This window comes from Oenanthe melanoleuca, chromosome Z, assembly GCF_029582105.1.
Source record: "Oenanthe melanoleuca isolate GR-GAL-2019-014 chromosome Z, OMel1.0, whole genome shotgun sequence".
NCBI lineage: Eukaryota > Metazoa > Chordata > Aves > Passeriformes > Muscicapidae > Oenanthe > Oenanthe melanoleuca.
The window spans coordinates 2118024-2139302 of record NC_079362.1 but is presented as its reverse complement, the minus strand read 5'-3'; the positions used below and the strand labels follow the sequence as shown (position 1 = coordinate 2139302).

Sequence of the window (21279 nt, the reverse complement as noted above, 5' to 3'; positions counted from 1 at the left end):
TTAAATTTCTCTTTCTTCAAAGTGTGATGCAAGAATATATTTTCCCAATTTTTCAATAAACACTCTAAAAGTTCTGTTATGTTTATAGACATAAAAAAACACTTTAAAACCCATGCTTATTAAAAATCCCCTCATTGTTACCATGTCACAATTCTGAACAATATGGTAGCTGTGTAACAATATAAAAGGTGATTTGTAGGTCATCAATATTTTTCTCACAAATTGCTATAATCATTGCTGCCCAATGATTCCCCTGAGATCCTCACACACCTCTGTAGTGGGATTCTTTACTGTTACACAACCAAAGGAATATGCTTTCATAGCTTTTCCAACACTTTAATTTCAGTCATCATATTTACATGCTAATTAAAATATTCAGGTAGCAGTTGTAGGTTTAAGTACTCTGTTTTTTTAAATGGAATTCCAAAGGAAACAAAAAACTCCTTGAAGATAATAAGCTTAAAAAAATCCCATGACTAGTAGAGATTTTAATACAGGCTATGATTTAGACGCAATTCTGAAAATCTCTTTCAAACAAAATGCACAATTTCCCAGGGAAGAATTGCACAGTAGATTTGAATGCATGAGGATCAATCTCCTTCACTAGCACCAGTAATTTGAAACGCATCCAGCATTGTTTTTCAACCTTAAAAATGCTGACAGCACAAATAAACTGTCCAGCACTAGTCTTCACATAAACAGATACCATTTTTTCCCATCGATTTTCATGTGTCAAAGACACAGATCACAGTTACAATAAGCATAATCTAATAAGTACATGCTCCTATTATCAGTGTTAATTAATTTGCTCAGATGTAAATTTAGTTAACATCATTGATTTCTTCATCTAAAGCTATTAAAACACAAAACTGCATTAGAAAGCTGATAAAGAACAAAACTGTGCTCTAGAAATCAACAAAAACATAAATTCTAGTAACAACTACAAATTATAAATTGTATATCCTTGAAACATGGTAGCTCTTATACTATCAAATATTGGCCCATTTCAATTCTAAGCCTATTATGCCACAAATTACTTGATTTCCTCAGGAATCTGGTTCTTTTCAGTCTTTCCACATGGAAACCCTGAAATCTGTTTAGTAGGAGAAGCTTGTTCAAGGCTTAAGGGACAGATAAACTAAATATATCACACTCTACCTTCAGTTATTAAACTGCCCTCATGGCAGAGTTCCAAAATACTTAGTATTTAACTATTCTAGAAAATGTGTATAAAGTACCATCAAGAAAGAAAAAACTAAAACACTTTTGGCTTCTATATAATGAGCAAGATTATTTTAATCACATGCTATTTCATGTCTGCACTCTAAAGACTCATGAAAAACAATGATTTTTGGCAAGCAGTTTCATATACATTTGATCTTAACTTTATCTGGGTTAGCAAGAGTGAATTATGCAATGTCTTATATAGAATCAACATACCAAAAGCAAGAAGCAAAAGCAGTATTTCTAATTGTAATCACTTACATGCCATATTGTAATCATTAATGTTTAAAGCTCATTCCTTATTAGACAATGATTTGAAAAATTCATTCTTACTTTCAACTCACTCTCCTTTAAAATACACAGTGCATAGGCAGCTCCTCCCCTTCTATTCTCACCTAATTTAAACTGCCAATGTTTCGTTCTTTTTTGAGAGTCAAAAACTGCCGGCCTCAGACTGAGCTGTATCCTGATAGCATCCCCTGAGAAGAGGATTTTCCATTGGAAAGACTATTGTTTCCACCTGCCCAGCTTTGCAGAGCAGAAAGAAAAGCTGCTGGAACAATAGAAACCTTAGCAGAGTGTCACCCTCCAGCAGCCCCCCATGGATGAGCGACAGGCAGGCTGCCGCTGCTAAACCCCATCCCTGCCGCAACAGGTGCCGCCTGCAAAGCGCAGGGCCGGACAGCGAACATCTCTGCAGCCGACACAGCTCGCTTCCAAAGCAACTACTGCCTCAGGGAGAGGGACAACAAACGTACCTGGACCCCGGGACAGGAACATCCGCGTCTTCTGGACTCCGACAGCCGCCTGCACACCCTCTGTCACTCACGCATTATGCATTCCCCTCTCTCTACTCCTCCTTCTGTTCTGCGCAGCGTCCAGCACTCTCCTCCCTCTCCTGACTGCTGCTGCTGCCTTCCCACTGCTGTGGAGATAAAAGGGGGTGGGATGGAAGAGGACAAAATTTTTTCAAAGCCCAGCCATTGCCACTGCACTGTTGTAGTTGAAACAGAGCCAGCCCCTCCCACCAACACCTCGGCAGGTCTTCCACTCAGCTTAGACTGCATTGTTATATTACTCTGCACAGCAAAACTGACAGGTTTTATTATTGGATTATGACAGATTTTGGATTCAAGTCCTCAGTGGCACCTGAACATGCAGCTCATCTTAATTCACAACTATACAGTGCTCTGGATGGAGAAACAATTTTGTTAGACAAACAATTTCCAATCCTAGATGATGTGTTCCAGACTCAGACATTTCTCTAGCTAATATCAAATTCATATTTAACGGTCACTACCACCCCAAGCAAAACCTGAGCCACAAGAAAGACACAAGGGCAACACTCAGATTTTGTCAGTGTTGGCCCTCAAACTCATAAAATCTCCCACTTAGGAGCAAATAAGTATCAAATTTTCTTCTTACTCAACAAAGGATAGAAGGAATAAATAGAGCACAGAAATATTCGAGCAAAACCAAGACAGAATCTAAAACACTCTGTGTCTTCTGATGTCATTAACCTGGTCACTACATCAAGTAGAGTTATGATGATTGGGAATAATGTAAACAAACATGAAAGGTAAAGAAGATGCTAGAGAATGATGAAAGGTTAGAAAAATTACTTAGTAAAAGGCATTTTACTAAGAAGAATTTTACCTATAAAAATTATGTTTTAAAGTAGAAGCATTCCACTTAACAAGTCATCCAGCCTAGTGCGGACTCATAGCAGGATAGGGTGAACTGCCTCTAAGAGGTAGTTTTACCCCTCCTCTGACAAAAGAAGGAGTACAAATAGTTACTTCAGACTACTACCTAGCTTTGTTAGGTAAGAAGAATCTCCCTATTTACTCTATATATAGCTAAAGAGAAAAACAATGTTGAAAAATAAAAATTTGCAGTATAACTGATAAAGGCATAAATAATCTAATATGCAAATAGAAAAGTAGACATTAAGCAGAACAAACTCCAGTTCTTAAGGAGGAAATATTGGGATGATTGTCCAAACATTATAAAAATTCTCTTTTAAAAAAACCCTCAAGTGTATTTTTTTCTTCTAAACAACTATGCTGTGCATGCAAAAGGTGTTCTGTTTGATAATCTGTTTAATCTCCTTGCACTAGTTCACCTTGGTTTATATCTGAACATATTTTTGATCAGTACTTTATTATGCATAATCCTCATGTACCAGCGCCAGTTTATCTGGCAAAAAGACAAAAAAAACAGAGCAAGAAGCATCCCTTCAAAGGCCAACATTACTAGTGCAGATTTTTGCACCAGACAGAACTTAATGTATAAGCATGAGAGATAAGTAACATGCTTTTCAATACCATACTTTTATTATATTTCAGCTGCAAAATCTAGATACCATATTGTTTTTCCTTTCTGGATGAAGTGGCCAAAAGGATATAGAGGTATAAGGTTGTTTTTTTTTTTATCTTTCATTCTACAATGTTGTTTCAGCTTATATAATTTACTTTATGTTTTCCTCTTTTCATCCAGTTCCTGTACAAAGCTCGCCTCCCACCAGCTATCAGAGGGGCTGCCTTAGCAGTCATTAGCTCTCAATTACAGAAAGCCTGACCACATTTAATGTTTCTAATTATTGAGCTAGAAAACTAAGGAAGAGTGAGAATCAGACTTGGGTTCAGTAATTCACTTTTATTCTCATGCGCTCTTTCCATAAAACTGCATTCAGATCCAAAATGACTGTACCTTTTGCTGTGCTCTCTGACTCAACACAAAGTACTGCATGTTTTCTCTGAAACCCTGAGGAGCTCCTGATTATTTTATTTTCATCATACCACTCCAGAGATCTGTGCTCCCTTTTGTTACACTTGAGAGTGAGAGATCTCCCATAGGATGTCAGTGATGGCCCTCAAGCAGCTGGAAGGCTGGTGGCGATTGACATCAGACACACACACTTTTAACAACTCAGCGAGCAGCCCACATTGCACTCCCAACCCTTACAAATGTCAGAGACAAACAATCAGGACTGGTATTGGACCTACAACAGATCTGGCATTGCACAGAACTATGCCTGCAGGTCAGCCTTAGCTTCTCTTTTCAACAAAAGCAGTAAAAAAGATGTATTAAGTACACCCCTCACTTCTTTGTTTGTTTGGATATCCTTTGTTTTGAAATCATTAAACCTCTGTAAGCAAAAAATCACTCTGCTGCAAGTAAACCAACACTGAAAGCACCAGAAACAATGGACGCCAGTTTGTTTGTTTGTTTTGAAACCTTGCCTTTTCCCTTCATTGGCATCATCTGAAAGAAAAGACCACAGAAGAGGGAGCTAGAAGAAGAAACAAATCCCTGTAAAGAAAAGATGACTTAAAGAAGCAAGAAGAAAAAACATCTAATAAAGGCTTCCCAGGCATGTGTATTTTCTCTTCTTTACATTTTTGTTTCTATTAGAGAAGATTTTTGTGTTATATTGGTGTCATTTAGTTTTCAGCAGGAGGTACTGGAATCTTAATCTACAAATATCAGGAACCAAAAATAAATGCTATAAATGCAACTAAAATTCACTTTTGTTTTCACCTGCAACATCCAAACTTCAGAATTCTGGACTAAGCACCTATTTGGATGCAAATACCAAAGAAAGAGAATTAAAAAAAATTGAAATTTTTGTCCTGTACAGGTATATAGGTCTATCTGTCATCTTTTATGATGCTTTAGCTGAAGCAGGCTCAACTACTCATAATGAGGAACAAGAAGCATGTGTACAGCTCTCTCAGAGATCAATGCTTAATTATAACAGACAAGTTATTCTTACCTCTTATTTATAAGTCAATCTCTCCAACATGATACACTTCAAAAATATATAACATCCACCAGATATATGCAGATACTGAAACTACTTCTTTCTTCAGAGAGCAATCTTGGTCCTTTCTTCACAGAGCAATCACAAGATATTGAATATTTTCCTGCAAGGAATTCACTTGGTCTTGGTAGTCAGCTGTTCCTTGTTTTTCTAAAGTGGATTTTCTTTGAATGATGGTCCATGTTGCTGGGCGTTTTTGCAAGACAGACCATGCTAGAGATGGACACTAATATCCTTCCCTGTGCATGTGCAGCTGTAGCTAGATTTTTGATTCTGCACAGATATTTGTTTATTTTGCTGAAAGGAACAGCAGCCCAGAACTATAGAACTTTATTTTAGTAACATAGTCTTCAGGGAACTATGCTAAGTCAGGCTTCAAAGGAGGGCAGAACTGACTATGACTTACCAAAAAAGTGAGATGTGCCACCTAACAGCCTGACTAGTCTATACTAGCAGGCTTCTGACCTGCTGTCCCATAGCAGCTTAGGATCATGGCTGGTTTGTCTCTTCTTCAAACTGTGAAATAAGGTTTCTGATCACTTTTTGGTTGTTCTACCTGCACTCTCTGGAGATTCCAATCCAGCTACACCATGCCAGAGAAATGCACAATCACTTCTAAGTGTCACCTGATGCCAGGCACTTGAGCTGGTCTTTTTCTTGAACTTTACCTTTTGTTGGCCTGGGAGTGTTGGCCTGCGAGTGCTTTAATATAACAATCTTTATTTTACTAGGTTCCTGATGAATAAACAAGCACATGCAGGAAAGAGGAAAAAAAATAGACAAATGCAAACAACACTAATAAACTGAGAAGACAGAATGACAAAATTTGAGTATTATGCTTCTGACTGAGTGGTTTATGCCAGATTAGTTCATGTGTAGACATAGGTAGGTAAAATCAGATTTTGATCTTCTATTTTTAGAAATGTCCAGGATTTAAGAAACTGAAAAATGAGAACTACCAAGTACATTGTGCTCTTTTTCATGGACAAACCTTAATTAGTTTATGCTTCCTACAATCCCTTTCGTAAATATTAACCTTTTTATGGTATTGCTCCTTGCTTATATGCTGATAAAGCATGCTGATGTTACGACTTTAAAAGAGCTTTTAAAATAAAAAAATTGAATTATTCCTATTATTAGGAAAAAGTAATGGTTCCTAGCATCTCCTCATTAAAGGCTGCTACATTTTAACACACATTACAGCAAAAAACACTATTCATAACTTTTTGATTAATGAACTCTCATTTGACAAGACTTCCACAAAAAGTGGCATAGTTGTTTCTTCAAGTTGCTCAGCTCTCCATTTGCTGTATGTCAGTGACAATTTACAATCTATCCAGCAAGTAAGTAGTTTTCTCATAAAATATCCATCAAAACACACAATTTCTGAGCATGTCAACACTAGACTGTAAATTCAAATAGAATGGTTACCAAAAGCTCATTTTTCTGAAGATATAATAAAAATGTTAAAACCTCTCCATAATCCCTTGTATCTAATTTGCTCTTAATTTCAAAGTCCTCAAAAACTATTTAATGATAAAAGCAAAAGGATTTCAGATGCTGCATACAACTTAACTTGCTTTCCCAACTCACAACTAGGCATTGTTTACTTTCCTTCAAACAAGGAAAATAACTACTTGGAAACACAAAATCCCCTGTTTTTCAACTTAAGAACTGACTATTTTCTTTTTAAGTGAAACATTTAAATGTTTTCTCACTAATTGATTACTTTCCCCCTCTCAAGATCAAAGACAAATTACTTGAGTAACTGTGAAATTAAGTACCTACAACAAATACAAACTTTCAATGGAAAGCTTTAAGACCAGGATTTTTGTCTCTGAAGTAACTATCTTCCACGTTTATGAATTTATTTTCCTGGCTGTGTGGAATCCTGGCATTTATCCTTGCCTCCACAAAAAAGTACTGAAAAAATTTAGCATTCCGATGCTGAGATGGTGCTTCTGAGGACTGTCAAACACAGAGGAGAAAACAACTAAACAGTGCTAAACTAATACAGTGGATAACATGCTTATTTTGGAATTGTTCTCCAAGGGAAAAAAATGTAACTATTTTCAGTACATCTGCTTATAGTTTCATTTACACTTTGTGCTTTTAAGATATGCAGGATTTCCTTCTATTAATATAAAGGCTCTATCTGCAACATTTTTAATGTTATTTCTTATGAAATAACTGTATGTCATTGTTTTGTACTGTTTTTGTAAAATGTTATGCATTTATAACAATTTATTCCCTATGACACCTGAAATTTGAGTACCTCAAATGCAAGCACATCAAAAATAAAACCACTTAACTATGTTTATACTGCAAAGCATCCCAAGCAACTGCATATAAAAGTTCTACACATGATCTGTTATTTGTTAGCTAGGTATTGCACAAGCCCACACTGATGCAGAAAATATAACTCATGTAACAGTATTATGAAGCACACTTTCACATGGTCTTTTAATTTATGCCATTCCAAATCAAAAGAGAAGTTGTTCAGATGAGAAATAAAAACATTCCATGGGAAAGTGACATACGAAGGAGAAATACTGAAATGCATGTTTATTATTTTATACATTGAGTATAAAATAATAAACACCACATTGTTCAAAATCTGTATAAGTTAACTTGATCTTTTCGAGTTGTTTCCAGTTTATGCTCACCATGTGTGGTGCTTCCCTGTGGCTTGTTATTTTACTTCAGTGGCAGAGGGAGGAAACCAGCAAAGCCCAGTAACCATACTGCATAGCTCTACGTAACCATGGAAGCATTTGTCCACTTGTCAGAGCCTCCCCAGAACGATTTAACCATTCATTTCATTGAATCAATATTGAAGCTTTTAAGATTTATTACTTGAGGGAGGAGGAAAACTAATAAAACAAACTCCTTGTTACTTCCCATTAAATACAACTTCTCACAGTAGGCATATTAATTCCTTGTAAACACTTTACTGATGCCATGTGGGCTGTGTTACTGTCTATCCTGATGAAGATTACTAGTAACGCATTTGCATTCACATGCCTGATACTTTCTGAAAGAACTTAAAAGGTTTCTGACGTGCTCTACTGTCCCGAATAAAAGCTGAATCAAATAGAAAGACAAAAGTTGGAAGAAAACAAGAATGGGAGAAATCTATTTTAAAATTCATGAAAATGCTCCCTTCAAATAGTTTGTTTCTACTGGATCTTTCTTGTATTTATGTCACAACCTGAATATTTGTAATCTTTAAAAGATTGAATGGGATGATTTATTTTACAAACACTTTTATATTTGTTAAAACATGCCATACTTATCTAAAAATGACAGAAAATTGAAACAAACGTTTTGTATGGAAAACAACCATTTCTTAAGCTATATACTGATAAGTATTTGAGAGTACAAATAGCTAAATATATTTTTGTTGTAATCAATTTTATATTGAAAATTTGAAAGCAAGCATAGGAAGAAGTTCACAACTACAATATTATTATTTATTACTGATATCAGGAGCAGAGAGTATAGTTGCATTTACATCCACATGCCCTTATAGGCGAAAACTGAAGGCACATTGAACACGGAGTTCAAATACTGTCAATATAGCTGTCTGTGGATGTCACACCTGTTTCTATATTAAAGAGTTTTATGACTCTGAATGAGACTCTTTACCCTGAGATAGCCTCCCTGGTCCTGCTCCCACTCCCTTCTACTATTCCCTCTCCCTTTGATAAAAAGCTGCTCAGCAGATACCACTATTCCAGCCAGAAGCAGCTTAAAACAAAGGATGAAAGTAATGCTAGGATATTTCAGAGAACTCTCCTCCTTGCCTATAGGCCTCTGTTCACATGGTAAGAACGCGAGAGGCGTGGAAGAGCAGCTGCAGAGCTGACAGGATTGCAGGGCTACCGAGGCCAGTATGAGGGCACTTTCCCACTGAGTGGAATGACATCAAAGGACAGTTTGCCAGAGAAAGCTTTTTTCAGCTGCAGCTGTAGGTAACAATGTACCAATACAGAACACATCCACTGTAGAAACTTGCAAATGAGGAAAGTCTGTATCAATTAGGATATAACCTTTGTCAATATGGTATATAATATAAGCAGGTTTAAAGGGCTATAATATCAGCAAGCTCAGAAACATAAAGGTTTAAAGTGTTTGGCCTTACAGAACGCACAATTTACAAAGAAACAAAGCACCTATGGAGCTACTTGAGAATTTTATCTCCATATATGACCAGATCATATTGCTTTTACTCAGCCATCCAAAAGCAAGTATTCCCTTCCTTCAGGCTGGATGTACCCTGCAGGCATCCCTGCTGGTGGGGGATCCACACAGAAGCTGCCTGCAGCCTCAGGCTTGCCCCACTGGCCCAGGATCCAGCAGCATTTTATACCCTTTTGTATGCTGATGTGTACTAAAGCCAACTGCAATCATCACAGCTCTCCCATTTCTCCTGTAATTCCTACCTGGTGTGGCTTTTAGGACAAATCACACTGACCACCAAAAACAACTTGCAAGAGGGGAAGATGTGAAAACCCAAAAATCTTTTGTCACTATCACAAAATTTCATTATGAAGACATGAAACTATTTATACTACAGAGTTCAACAAGAGTTAAAAATAGATCTTCTCAACACTCTCTCCCTGTAAATACAAAATTCACAACGGAATGTTTGTGATATCAATATTAGTGGAAAAGGGATTGGAGTATTACAGTAATATAGCTCACCTGGTAAGCTGATTCCATTAAAACAAGTCATATTAACACTGCTGAATACCTTCAAAGCTAAAATAAAAGTCTTCTGAATAATTTTCATCTGAAGAAACTCAAGCAGAGAAGCAGCTCACCATAACTGTCCAATGTGATTCTGTGACTGGGAAAGAAAAAACAAGCACGTGTCAACAGCAGATTAGTGACAAGTAGCTGAGGTGGTGGAATTACTTTTTTACTTGGCACTAAATGGGCAGATATTTGAAATTGCATAAGTACTGGTGTCTGCATTTTAAAAATAATGCTGAAACCCACAGAGGATCTAAATAAATCAAATTCCTCAAAACCGAGACCTAGAGTAAGAATCAAACAGAACTCAACAAATTCTGAATGCTTAATTAATTAAAAACAAATGAGAAGAGTTGAGAACAGTGCAAATATTTCCTCAAAACAAAAACAAGATAAATACTGAAAGGTTTCCTTACTTTACTCAGGGAAGACATATGAAATAGTAACAGCTATTGACTGAATTTACTAGAGACATCCAGTAAAAATTGGAAAGAATCTATGATAATCTTTAAAGCAAACAAAAGCCAAAAACCAAACAATCAAAAACCCCAAGAAAAAATCCCAAGAACCAAAAAAAAAAAAAACAAAACAAAACCCCCCAAAATAATTTCAATTTTACATTATCAAAACAGTTATTCATCAATAGATAGGAATTCCAAATCTAATAACAAAATCTACCTGCGAATAATTTGAAAGAAATTTTCAAGAAACTATACTGCATTTTCCCATTCTTTTTACCATATATGAAAGGGCTAATAGATTTTCTTATTCAGAGGGTACTTAAGCAGTAAATCAGAAGCAAATATGCAGTTATTTATAGTTTTTTGAAAATAAAATATCAAACAACCAATACACCCTACTGGCTGCATTGTGGAAGACACACAGCATATTTTTATTATGGATACGCATTAAATTAATACAGTTAATTTTAAAAGTTACTGATTCCTGTCAAGTAACCAAAGGAGAACAGCAAATATGTAAAATATTACAGGCTCAATCCAATTATATTTTTTCATTTACTGTCATTTAAACCATAACAATAATAAATTGAAAAAATTAAATTCTGTCATCATTTCTAATCCATTTTTGTTGTTGGACCCTTGCTAACTAAAAAGGATTTATGGTAGTTTTGAGGATCAATGATTGGACTTAGTAATATGAAGGGTCTTTTCCAACCTAAATGATTCTATGATTGTAGCTAAATGTATACATGCAAATATTTCCGCTGGAGAACAGACTAAGCAGTGTATGTAGATTTAGCATTATTTGCTTCTTGTATACTTTTATAGTGATCTTAAGAATTCTTACTGCATCTTATACTCATGTCTTAATAACTTCCTTTGGTCTTTACTGGAGCTGCAGAGCTACCCTGACATTACTATTTCCTACAATTTTACTACCATTCCCAATTACCAGGCAGGGAAGCAGAGACAGACAAGGGCTGTATATGTATTTCTGTGTGAATCTCTTAATGAGTCATAATTTATCATGTCATCCAAGCAATTAAAACATACATTTAGACACCTTGACACTAGCTATGTAAATGTAAATCTATATGTAAATTTGGTGGTACCAAATCAGAGAATGACTTACAAAAACAATGGTGGCATATCACGTGAGATAGCTTACAGATGGAAAGAATATGTTTGGAATTTTAATAAAAAATTACTAGCAAACCCTCCACATCTTCTTTACAAATCCTTTCTAATAATATTTAAGATGTTCCTAATATTTATATGTATATACTTAACATCCTAGCTCTGATCAGGCCACACAAGAAACAACATGACCGAGAGGAATGTGGTACTGAGATCCATGCAGATGCTGTTGGAATGCCATGGTGTGATTAACACTGACCCTGCTGCTCATTGAGAATGCACTATCAGGATATGCAAAGTAACTTACATGGGAATAGAGAAAGGCTGTATTCCTATTAGCATTCATGGGAGCTATGCAGCTCCAGTCTTGTTCATCAAGTTTGGAATATACCCTTTTGTTATTGATGGGAAAATGTCACCAGTTACAAATGGTTACACACAGGGGTGCAGCAGGGTCAAAGCAAACTCTCATACTTGCTTTCCCCTTCTAAGGCAGAGTGCTGCTTCAGCAGTTCTTTTTTGACCTGATGGTACACCCCTGCAGATAAAAAAAAAGGTGAAATTCCCTTTTTCTGATCTTTGCTGTAGTCTCATCCCTCAAAGATTAAAAAAGATGGCCAAAAGGATATTCCATTAGTGGTGTGTGATGGGACAATCATTAGACACCACTGCAGGCATCCTTGAATACGTAGTCTGACTTCAAACTCCTGTACAGATCCACCCACAGCTCTGATGAGTCTCATAAAACAGTCTTTCAAAAGCATGAATAGGGTCTGAGTCATCAGTTTCCCAGCTACAGATAACTGCAGTTGCTTCACTTCTATTACTGAAAGCTTCCTTTTAAAAAACAAAACAGAACTGCTTGGTGCTGCAAATATTCCCTTGCTAGATATGGTAGGACACTTTTTAGAAGAAATCCTAAATCACTCAGTTGAAATTAATTTTTTTCAATTTGAGATCCCACAGGAAAACTTGGGGTTTATGGGAAATCAGTTCAATTCTGTCATCTTCAAGACTGCTTTTTCCAGAAATGCAGTTGTGGAAGGTTCATTCTACTCACGTTTGGCATCTCCAGAAAGATATATAATCATTCTGGGACTCCTACAAATATGTTTACACATTTGACATGTAATCTGAGAATCCAAGCTAGTCTTTGTTGGATAGTGGCTTCTGTGTGAGGCTGTATCTAAGCCTTCAGTGCAGCTGTGTTAATCAGCACAAGCTGTGCTTCTGACCCATGATAAAATTAGAAAGCTTATTTCTGAGCAGGCTTTGATTGGGAAGATGCTATGAAAGAATAAATTGCCTGTCTAGGAGAAATCACAATGTTCACACCTGAAACACTCAGCAAGGAAAATGTTATGTGGGTCCAAGCATCAAGAAAATACACTCAGCTGGGCTACTAAATGGTTAAAAAGTGTACAGACTTGTGAGAAGCTTCAGTTTGAGGGAATTCTAACTACACTAGGAATCCCTTGAGCTATTTTAACAAATGCAGAATAAGAAAACCCAAAAATTAGCTTTGACTAAGTAGGCCCAACCTCCTGCAGGAACCAAATCACGTTTACATGCTAGTACTATTCCATGCTTCTTCACAAAAAGCAGTGATCAGAACTGCATGAAATGGCCAGTTTGTTATTTCATGCTGATTTCTTTACCTGAGGCTAACCTCTACATTCTTGAGAGAAATGTACTGTTCTTGTTGATGCTGTTTGGCTAGGGAGTATCTAGATAGTCTTAGGAATACCTTTATTTTAACTTATCCATCCCCCACCCACAACAGAATACTATTTTAAGGTAAATGGAAGTAAATATATGTATGTGTGTGTGATCTATATCTATATCTAATCTATATCTAATAGGCTGAGATATAAGAACACAATGTACCTTCACAGCATGTTTTACAATATCTGGAAATGTGGCTTCAATTAAGTTTCTGGAGGTGTGAATGTGACACTTCATAGAGCTACACAATTGTCAGCTCTTATTCTTATATCTTCAGACTCAAGTAATCTAGTTTTCAAAAGTAAAGCTATGAAAAAAAATCCGTCTTTTTTTAATATCAAACACATTTCTAACCACTTTGGTTGTTTAGGAAAATCTGGAAACATTGATTAGCAACGCTCAAAAACAAAAGGAAAAAAAAAAACCCTAATGTAAAATTATTTTAAGATTAAGTTTAATCTATTTAGGAACACGACCTGCAAACACGCGTCTTCGACGATTTTTTTACAACATATTTAGCCTAATAATGTTCTTGCTCCTGCTGTGATCCAAAAGTTCCCTCTAAGGCTGTCTCAGGAGAAAGACACACTAGATTATATTTACTAGTTATACTACGCCATCCACCTATTACCTCAGCACTCCAAAAGCTGCTGACAGTCCTTTAGAACAAAAATTATTTTACTACGGAAGGAAAGTGGAAATACCTACGGGGTCTGATTTGTGGTACCTATCTTGTGAGAAAGCTTTATCAGGGAGGGCTACATTTCTCTACCTGTGCAGTGCTAATCCTGAGGTAACAGCTATGAAGGGATATAAAGAAGCGGCCTGGCGGCTTCTGAGGGTGCAGCAAGGCGGTAAGAGCCAGGCCTGAGAGGTACAGAACGTGGAAAGGAGCTGCGAACACTAGGCAAAAAGGGTCTTGGAAGGACCCCATTTACTCAAATACATGGCAACGTCGTGTATCTGAGCAGACTCCGTTTCTCCAGAAGGAGGATCAGCACACGGGCGGCTCCAGGGGAAGGAGGGGGTGAAGCGCTCCGCGGCCCAGCAGCGCCGGCCCCGCGCTCCGGCCTCCAACACAGCGCTGCCCGCGCCGGGAGCAGCACGGGGCACGGGCGGAGCGGCGCGGAGCAGCGCCGGGGCCGGGCGGCGCCCAGACTCGCCCTCCCGGCGGGCCGGCCCCTCACGGCCCCTCACGGCCCCTCACGGCCGAGCCCCGGGCCGCCGCCCCGCCCCCGCCCCGGGGCTGCGCGCGGCCGGCCGGGGCGGGGCGGCGCTGCAGACGTGGCGGCGCGGCCGCCATCGCGGTGGCTGCCATGCGGAGCGGGGGCGGCTAGAGCCGCGGCCCGGCACGGCACGGCACGGCGCTGCTTTCACCTCCCCGCGGCCGCTGCGCCGGGAGGGAGCTGGGCGGGGGCGAGGAGGAGGAGGGGCCGGCGTGGGGCTCGCCGCCTGCCGTCCGTTCCACAGGGCCACCCGCGGAGCATGGCCGGCAGAGGCGCCGGTGCTGGCCCGCAGCCGCCCGCCGTGGCGCAGCCGCTCGCCGGCGGTCACCTGTACCCCTTCGTGAGCGCGGAGAGCGAGGGGCCCGAGGAGGAGGGCGAGGTGTCGGAACTGCGGCCGCGGGGCAGGGAGAAGGTCCGGCGGAGCGCGTCGCGGGACAGGCTGGATGATATCGTCCTGCTGACGAAGGACATCCGGGAAGGGGACACGCTGAACGCGATCGCGCTGCAGTTCTGCTGTTCGGTGAGTGCCCGGGCCCGGGCCCGGCCCGCTGCTCGCTGAGGCAGCGCCTGGGAAACGCCGCGTTTCTCAGAATTGGAAAACGACGTCAGAGTGTTCGTGTTACAGCGCTGGGTTCCGGTTCCGTGGGCTTTTCCTCTTAAAACTGATACAAGTGTGCGAAATAAGTGCGCGGTTTTGGTTTTGACACTCAGAGTGATTGTTACTTTCAAAGCTGTGCTCCGGTCACAGGTCGGCACAACTTGCGCCATCCTCGCTGTCGAGCTGGGTGACGAGGTGCTGGTGAAGTCTAAAGGGTTTGTGTGGAGCCCTAATTCCATCAAAGAAGGGGGAAAATAAGCGCTCCGTATTTTTCTTTTGAATTCGGTTATGTTGCCCTAGTGTTTTAAGCATGAGCATGCTGTACTTCTGGTAACTTTCCACCCCCGTTCACCGTTCACCGTGCTCACCTACTTCTAGCTCAGTTCTTACATTAGTCTGGTAAATGTCCTGCCTACCCAGTAATTTTGGCTGCCAGTACTATTAAGGCAATGACATTGGGCTTGGTTGATGTTTCCAGTTTTAACAGGAAATCAGTTGTGTGTGTTGATGTGACTGCTAAGTGCACAGGTGCCATGAGGTCACGTTCAAAATCTGTATATACATAATGTGCTGTCATCTAATTCTTCAGGCAGAAACAGAATTGGGGGCCTCTTGTTGTGACTTTAGGTAGTATAGTCTTGACATAACTATTTCCTAATCATGACAGACCTTAGCCTCATTAGCCAAGTCTTGGCTTCAGAACTTACTGGTATTGCATATTTTGAGCAGATTAATGAGGTAAGGCCTCACTAAGAAAGGAAGGATAACTAAATTGTGCTCTTTCTTGCAAATTCAAGAGAATGCGGAGGAGCAGTCCCAGGGCTTGAGGCAGAAAGTATAAATTGCATTTTGGTAGAATCATGAATTCCTGCATTTGGCAGTCTTTTATCCAATTTATTCAGCATCATACACATAGCAAATACACTGCTGTAGGAACTGAAGGACTTCTTCACATTAAAAAGGTTTGTGTGAACTTGGATATAGTGCATCTTCAGGTGGGCACAATTCCTGTGCTTTGCGGGTGTTGCAGAAAAGCACTGATTTGCAAGTACATCACTATGGTGATGTTTGTGATTGTAGTGAGTGTAGTGAGTGATTATACCAGGGTACTTAAATCCCTGCAAAGTGTTTCACTCATTAGACTTAAAATCCGAACTTACTGCAAGCAAAATGAGATTCGTTTTGAGCAAGGGTAAGGAAAGGGGAGAGCTGACTTGAATAAGGTAGTTTATGACAGTTTAGGGTAGTAATGACAGTTTATAAGCTACACTTGTTTTCTGCCTTAGCTCCCAGGAGCAGCAAAATAACACACACCTGTGGCTAGAATAATTGCAAAGTCATAACATCTAATAACTCCTAACTCGGAAGTTTTTCACTGAATTAGAAATTAAGAGAAATTTATATAATTTGAACACTTAAAGTGAGGTGAAGTCTCATTAATAATAGTTGCCAACTGATAGCTAACATACATACAAGTAACTATATCTATGTGAAGTGACTTTCAGCCTTCCTATCTGAAATAAAGGAAGGTTTGAATCATAATTAATTTCCTTCTTGCTGTAAAGTTGTTCACATTTGGTCTTTGACATCTTCTGACTTGATACTGTACGTATGTGTATCAGTTGAAAAAAAATGTAATGGTAATAGAAATCAAAGGCCTTGCCTTAGACTTTAACTTAAAATTTGAACTTAATTTGAGCAAAATTATATTCATTTTGAGCAAGAATATGGAAAAGGAGAGCTGACTTGGGTAGGGCAAAAACAAAGGTCTCACCTTTGTTTCCTTACAAAAGACTTGTATATTTCTTAAGGTTGTAGTACTATTAGGAGAGTTTTGGTTCAATGAAGTATGATGTTTGAACTGGTTTTTTTTTTCATTTTTAGGTTGCAGATATCAAGAGAGTTAACAATCTTATCAACGATCAGGATTTTTTTGCCCTGAGGTCTATCAAAATTCCAGTGAAAAAGTTCAGTGTGTTGACTGAAACCCACAAATCTCCAAAAGGAAGACCAGCTCTTCGGCCTGCTCTGTGTTCCCCAGAAGTACAGGAAACATCTCTTTGTGATAAATTCTCTGCTAATGAGACTGCTGGCAACTTCCTAAAAGAAGTCGATCGAGATATAGAAGAAATAGTGAAGTGTAATGATACAAAGAGAGAGAATCTGAATGAAGTTGTTTCTGCTTTAGCATCCCAACAGATGTGTTTTGAAACTGATGGTAAAACTAAAAAATGCAAGGATCCTTACTATGGAGCAGACTGGGGTATAGGATGGTGGACAGCAGTAGTGATTATGTTGATTATTGGCATAGTAACTCCAGTTTTTTATCTCCTGTATTATGAAGTTCTAGTGAAAGCAGATGTCAGTCACCATTTCCCAATGGAATCTTCCCATTTGTTTGTCACAGCAGTATCGCATCACAAAGAAACAGAAAATGGAATAAATCCAACAAATATTATGAAAGTTGATAATCAAGGAGACCTTCAGCATTAATAGTGGGAGACCCTAGACACCTGTTATTTGTAGATACATAACATTACCTTAGGTAAAGGGGAATCCACAGAATGCAGAATGCATTTGGAACACAGAGAAAAGTGTACTGATGTGTGACTTGCCTTTATGGGCAGTATTCCACTACAAGGATATTTCTGGGGATCACATGATCTTTGAATATGCCTGAGACAGGTAGTTCGCAAGATTGGGTTGTAATTTAAGGTATGAAGTCATCTCTGAAGCTTTGCACTTTTTTCTATTTTGATAGGCATGTTTCTTAATTAATGATGAGGTGAAAAAATGTATTTCAAACTAACCCACAAGGAATCTCACTGTGAGTGTGTTTTACAGCCCAGAAATGGGCATATGGGGATAGCTAATTTTTAAACATCTGAAAGTATTTATAGAATTCATAGTAGACTTGACATTTTGATATCAGGTTTGCAGTTGTAAGTTAAAGTAGTGTTCTCATAATTTTATCTTTCTTATAGAATAAGATTTTTTAAGACTCAATCATTCCATAATTATTTGCCTCTATGAACTTCGTTTTACAACTGACTATTACAGAGGCAGTAGCAAATACTTAACTGGAATCTTGAAATCTTGTGCCTATGGTCAACCCATTCTTTAGTACTTTTCATTATTGGCACTAGGGTAATTTGTTTTCTCTGTGTGACTCTGTGCCTCAACACGGTTCAATTTGGAATCTTCCTGAAACTTCACATTCTTCCTTGGTATCCTGCTGAAAACTGACTGGACTGCATTCTCATCTGGTCACCTGCATGTAGAATGAGAGAAACGCAGAAGTGTAGCACCTTGCTGTAACATCCCCAGTAGTCTTTATTTTCTGCTGATAGATTTTTTTTTTTCCCCTTTTTTTTTTTTTAATCTCAGTTCAGGACCAACTGATTTTTCAGATAGCAGTCATGTGGGTACTGAACATACTAGTATTGGTCTTGTGCCCATGGACCTCAAGCACTGAACTTTTTTCTGAAATGTCCTAGAAAACTTCAAATTATATTTAATGCCTGCTAGCAAATTGCAGAATAGACAACTTGCAGCTTCAGACTTGCTCTTTACATATTAGGGTATTCATTAACCACTCTGCTCTTGAATGTCTTTTGGAGTTTCATGATAATCTTTGGTTTTCCCCTTTTTTTCTTCCCATCTGAAAATGCTACAAGATAAAAAACAAAAAAATATAAAAAACATAACTAAAACCTCTATACCTCTGGAGTCTTCTTACAGGAAGGAGGTAGTTGTGTACTCAGAATACTTTTAAATAAAAACTGAGATGGTGCCTATAATTTTTTTTTTATATCTGACTTGTGGAGCAAGAATTCCATTCCCTGTTCAAAATAGCATTTATTACCAAAATCTGAGATAACAAATTTGATTAGAGCTTAAAAAGAGACAAGTGGAAAAACAGTCAGTATCCTCTAAACTACTATTGTTAGCTTTGCTATGAGTGGCTTGACTAAGTATGTACAGTATAAAAAGGCAGGTAAAGTGAATGTGTTCTAACTGTTGAGGTATTCCAAAATGCTTTGTCAGATTCTGAGAGTCAAGTCTTAGGCACCATCTATTCTTGGTGCACCTCTTGCCCCAAGAAGTGGGGCAGATAGTCTTCACTGGCATGCCAAGTGCATGAAAAAGAATTGACTAACTTGTATTATGTTGAAATTGAGGCAGGCCAAAGCTTGAAGGGAAATGGTGTACAGTGTACAGTTAGTACATAATCATAGTTACCTGAACTATGATCTGTGACTGTTGAACCTTTTGATTAAAGGAGTATCTTGTGGAGATAGTGAGCCTACTCATAGTCTCTGCACTAGAAAAGGGGTTACAAACATTATGAACTTGATGCTTTGCATAACACTTGTTTTCAAAGATCTTTTCAAATGGTAGTTCTTTTCAATAAGAGAATATGCCACAACAAAAACACTGAAATTGCAGTTCTAATGCTATATGAAAAAATCCTTCACAAAATAATTTATGGTGGCTAAAGTGATAACAGCTCTCAGTTAAAACTTTGAAAGTTGACTCACTCAGTCAAGAAAGCTTTGGCACATAAAAATAAATGTTTTCTGTGTAGGATGAAACTTGGTATATAATGCATCATTTTTTTCTGCAAGCCTTTTTATTGCTTTGCTTCTCCCATCATTCTGTTGCTGAAACTCAACCAGTTGTAACACTTTATCCTCCCATTTCTTACAGATTCATCCAAGAACATTAAATTAGCTATTGTGATGATGCAGCATAAGCCTAATTTACAGCACATACCTGAATTGGTGGTGGTTACCAAATTGCTGTGGTGCAGAAGAGAAAGTAACTGTGGTTGTGGTTTGACTAGGTCAGGAGGCCTCTGACCTGTTGATGTATGGATACACAGAGGTCTGTGGGGTGGAGCTGAAGAGTCCTCTAGCGTGTCCCAGACTTTTACAGTGTTGAAGACCTGTGGCTTACTGGCACTGAGTTAAGGGTGATACGCCTTGATTTACCTTAGGATAACCAGTCTTTGGAAAAAGACAAAGAGACAGCTGTTTTATTGGACCATATTCCATTCTAACCAAGAGCCTGGCTTGTTTTTACATATGTATTACATAGCATGTTTCATACAATGCATTTTTAATTAGAGTTAACTTAATCAGAAGATACAGTAGATCTCTCTTCAAGACTGAAGGACTCCTAATCCTCATAATCTACAACCACCAGCTGTCCTGACTTTCTGCAGAATGTGGGCATCTTTACAGCTTTTTTCCAAAGTACAACACATCTGGTAATTCATAGTTACATGTTGGCCCTGAATAAACAGGGTAACTGTTCTGTGAGGAACTTAAATCTGATTCAAGTTAAAATCTGTGAAGTTAGTATTTTAGAAACTGACTTCTTAAACAAACAAACCAAAAGACAAGTAAACAAAAAAAACCCCAAAAGCAAACAAAAAAGAGCCAAAACCCCCACAAAAATGGAATACTTGAAATCGCCTTTTGGATTAATTACAACATGTTGTTCAGGAAAAAGGTTTTAAACTTGGGTGCATATTACACTGTTGGATCATATAAAGTGAAGTGTTTTAAGTCTAGTATACTTTGGAGTAAGTTCTCACAAAGTCTTTGTAAATTTTTAAGGGCTGAAAATACAACTTTGTGAAATATTTCTGAGTGAGGATGTAAGTCTTATTTTAAGTGCTTTTGCTCTTCTGCTTTTAGAAGAATATAAATAATATATGTAAAATAAAGATTTTATTTTAGACTGCAGTCTAAATGGTACATCTAATATATTTTTAGTTCTAACTAGTTTGCATGTTCTATTACAGCAGGCCACTATGAGCTACAATAAAAATCCTTGGCCAGCAAATACTTTGTTGGCAGTAGCTGCATATAGCATTCATATCTAGCATACCATAACTTCAGCCTTTATGGTTTATTCTGTTCATGCCTTGTAAATTTTGACCTTTTCTGCATAAATTTCAGAGAACTTACTACTTCTCAGAAATAGGTATGAACAACTAAGGGAGGAGTCGGTGAAGTTCCTAAGATGGTGAGATGACACTGAAAGCAATATTCTTTTTTTGTGCTATAAATTAGGATTTGAATATATACCTGTCCAAATTTGAAGTCTGCTGAAAGCCCAAGAAGTGTCTTAAGTTGTATTTGCATTATGGTCTTGCAATAAATTCTAAACAATCAGAAAATCAGCTTCTAAAAAGAGGTGCAAGCATTATGCCTCTGGAAGAGCACAATCTCACTGCTTTTCAGAAGTGCTTTGGCACTGATCTGTGCAGAACTTGTTCCTAATTGATGGCCTCATTTGCCATAGCTAAACCAG

General features: G+C 38.3%; 2 protein-coding genes across 2 annotated transcripts in view; one reads left to right on the top strand and one right to left on the bottom strand.

The window, feature by feature from the left end:
- Window positions 1-10092, bottom strand: part of ADGRV1 (adhesion G protein-coupled receptor V1) — a 267302-nt gene extending 257210 nt beyond the window's left edge. Inside the window, exons 1-2 of the mRNA XM_056514381.1 lie at window positions 9758-10092; window positions 1983-2149 (exon numbers count right to left, since the gene is read on the bottom strand). Of these exons, the coding sequence (XP_056370356.1) occupies window positions 1983-2004 (22 nt within the window). The 5' untranslated portion in view covers window positions 2005-2149; window positions 9758-10092. The remainder of the gene's footprint in view (window positions 1-1982; window positions 2150-9757) is intronic.
- A 4313-nt stretch (window positions 10093-14405) lies between these two features.
- On the top strand, window positions 14406-20708 carry LYSMD3 (LysM domain containing 3). The gene is made up of 2 exons (XM_056513977.1): window positions 14406-14877; window positions 16840-20708. Exons 1-2 carry the CDS (start codon window positions 14617-14619, stop codon window positions 17446-17448), a joined length of 870 nt encoding a protein of 289 aa, XP_056369952.1. The 5' UTR covers window positions 14406-14616; the 3' UTR covers window positions 17449-20708.
- Window positions 20709-21279: the final 571 nt, after the last annotated feature.

What these genes read in the sequence shown, in the direction of transcription:
- LYSMD3 (XM_056513977.1), top strand. Translation starts at nt 14,617, where the DNA reads ATGGCCGGCAGAGGCGCCGGTGCTGGCCCGCAGCCGCCCGCCGTGGCG. An exon ending in CGCTGCAGTTCTGCTGTTCG is followed by an intron (nt 14,878 to 16,839) that starts GTGAGTGCCCGG and finishes TTTCATTTTTAG; the next exon opens with GTTGCAGATATCAAGAGAGT.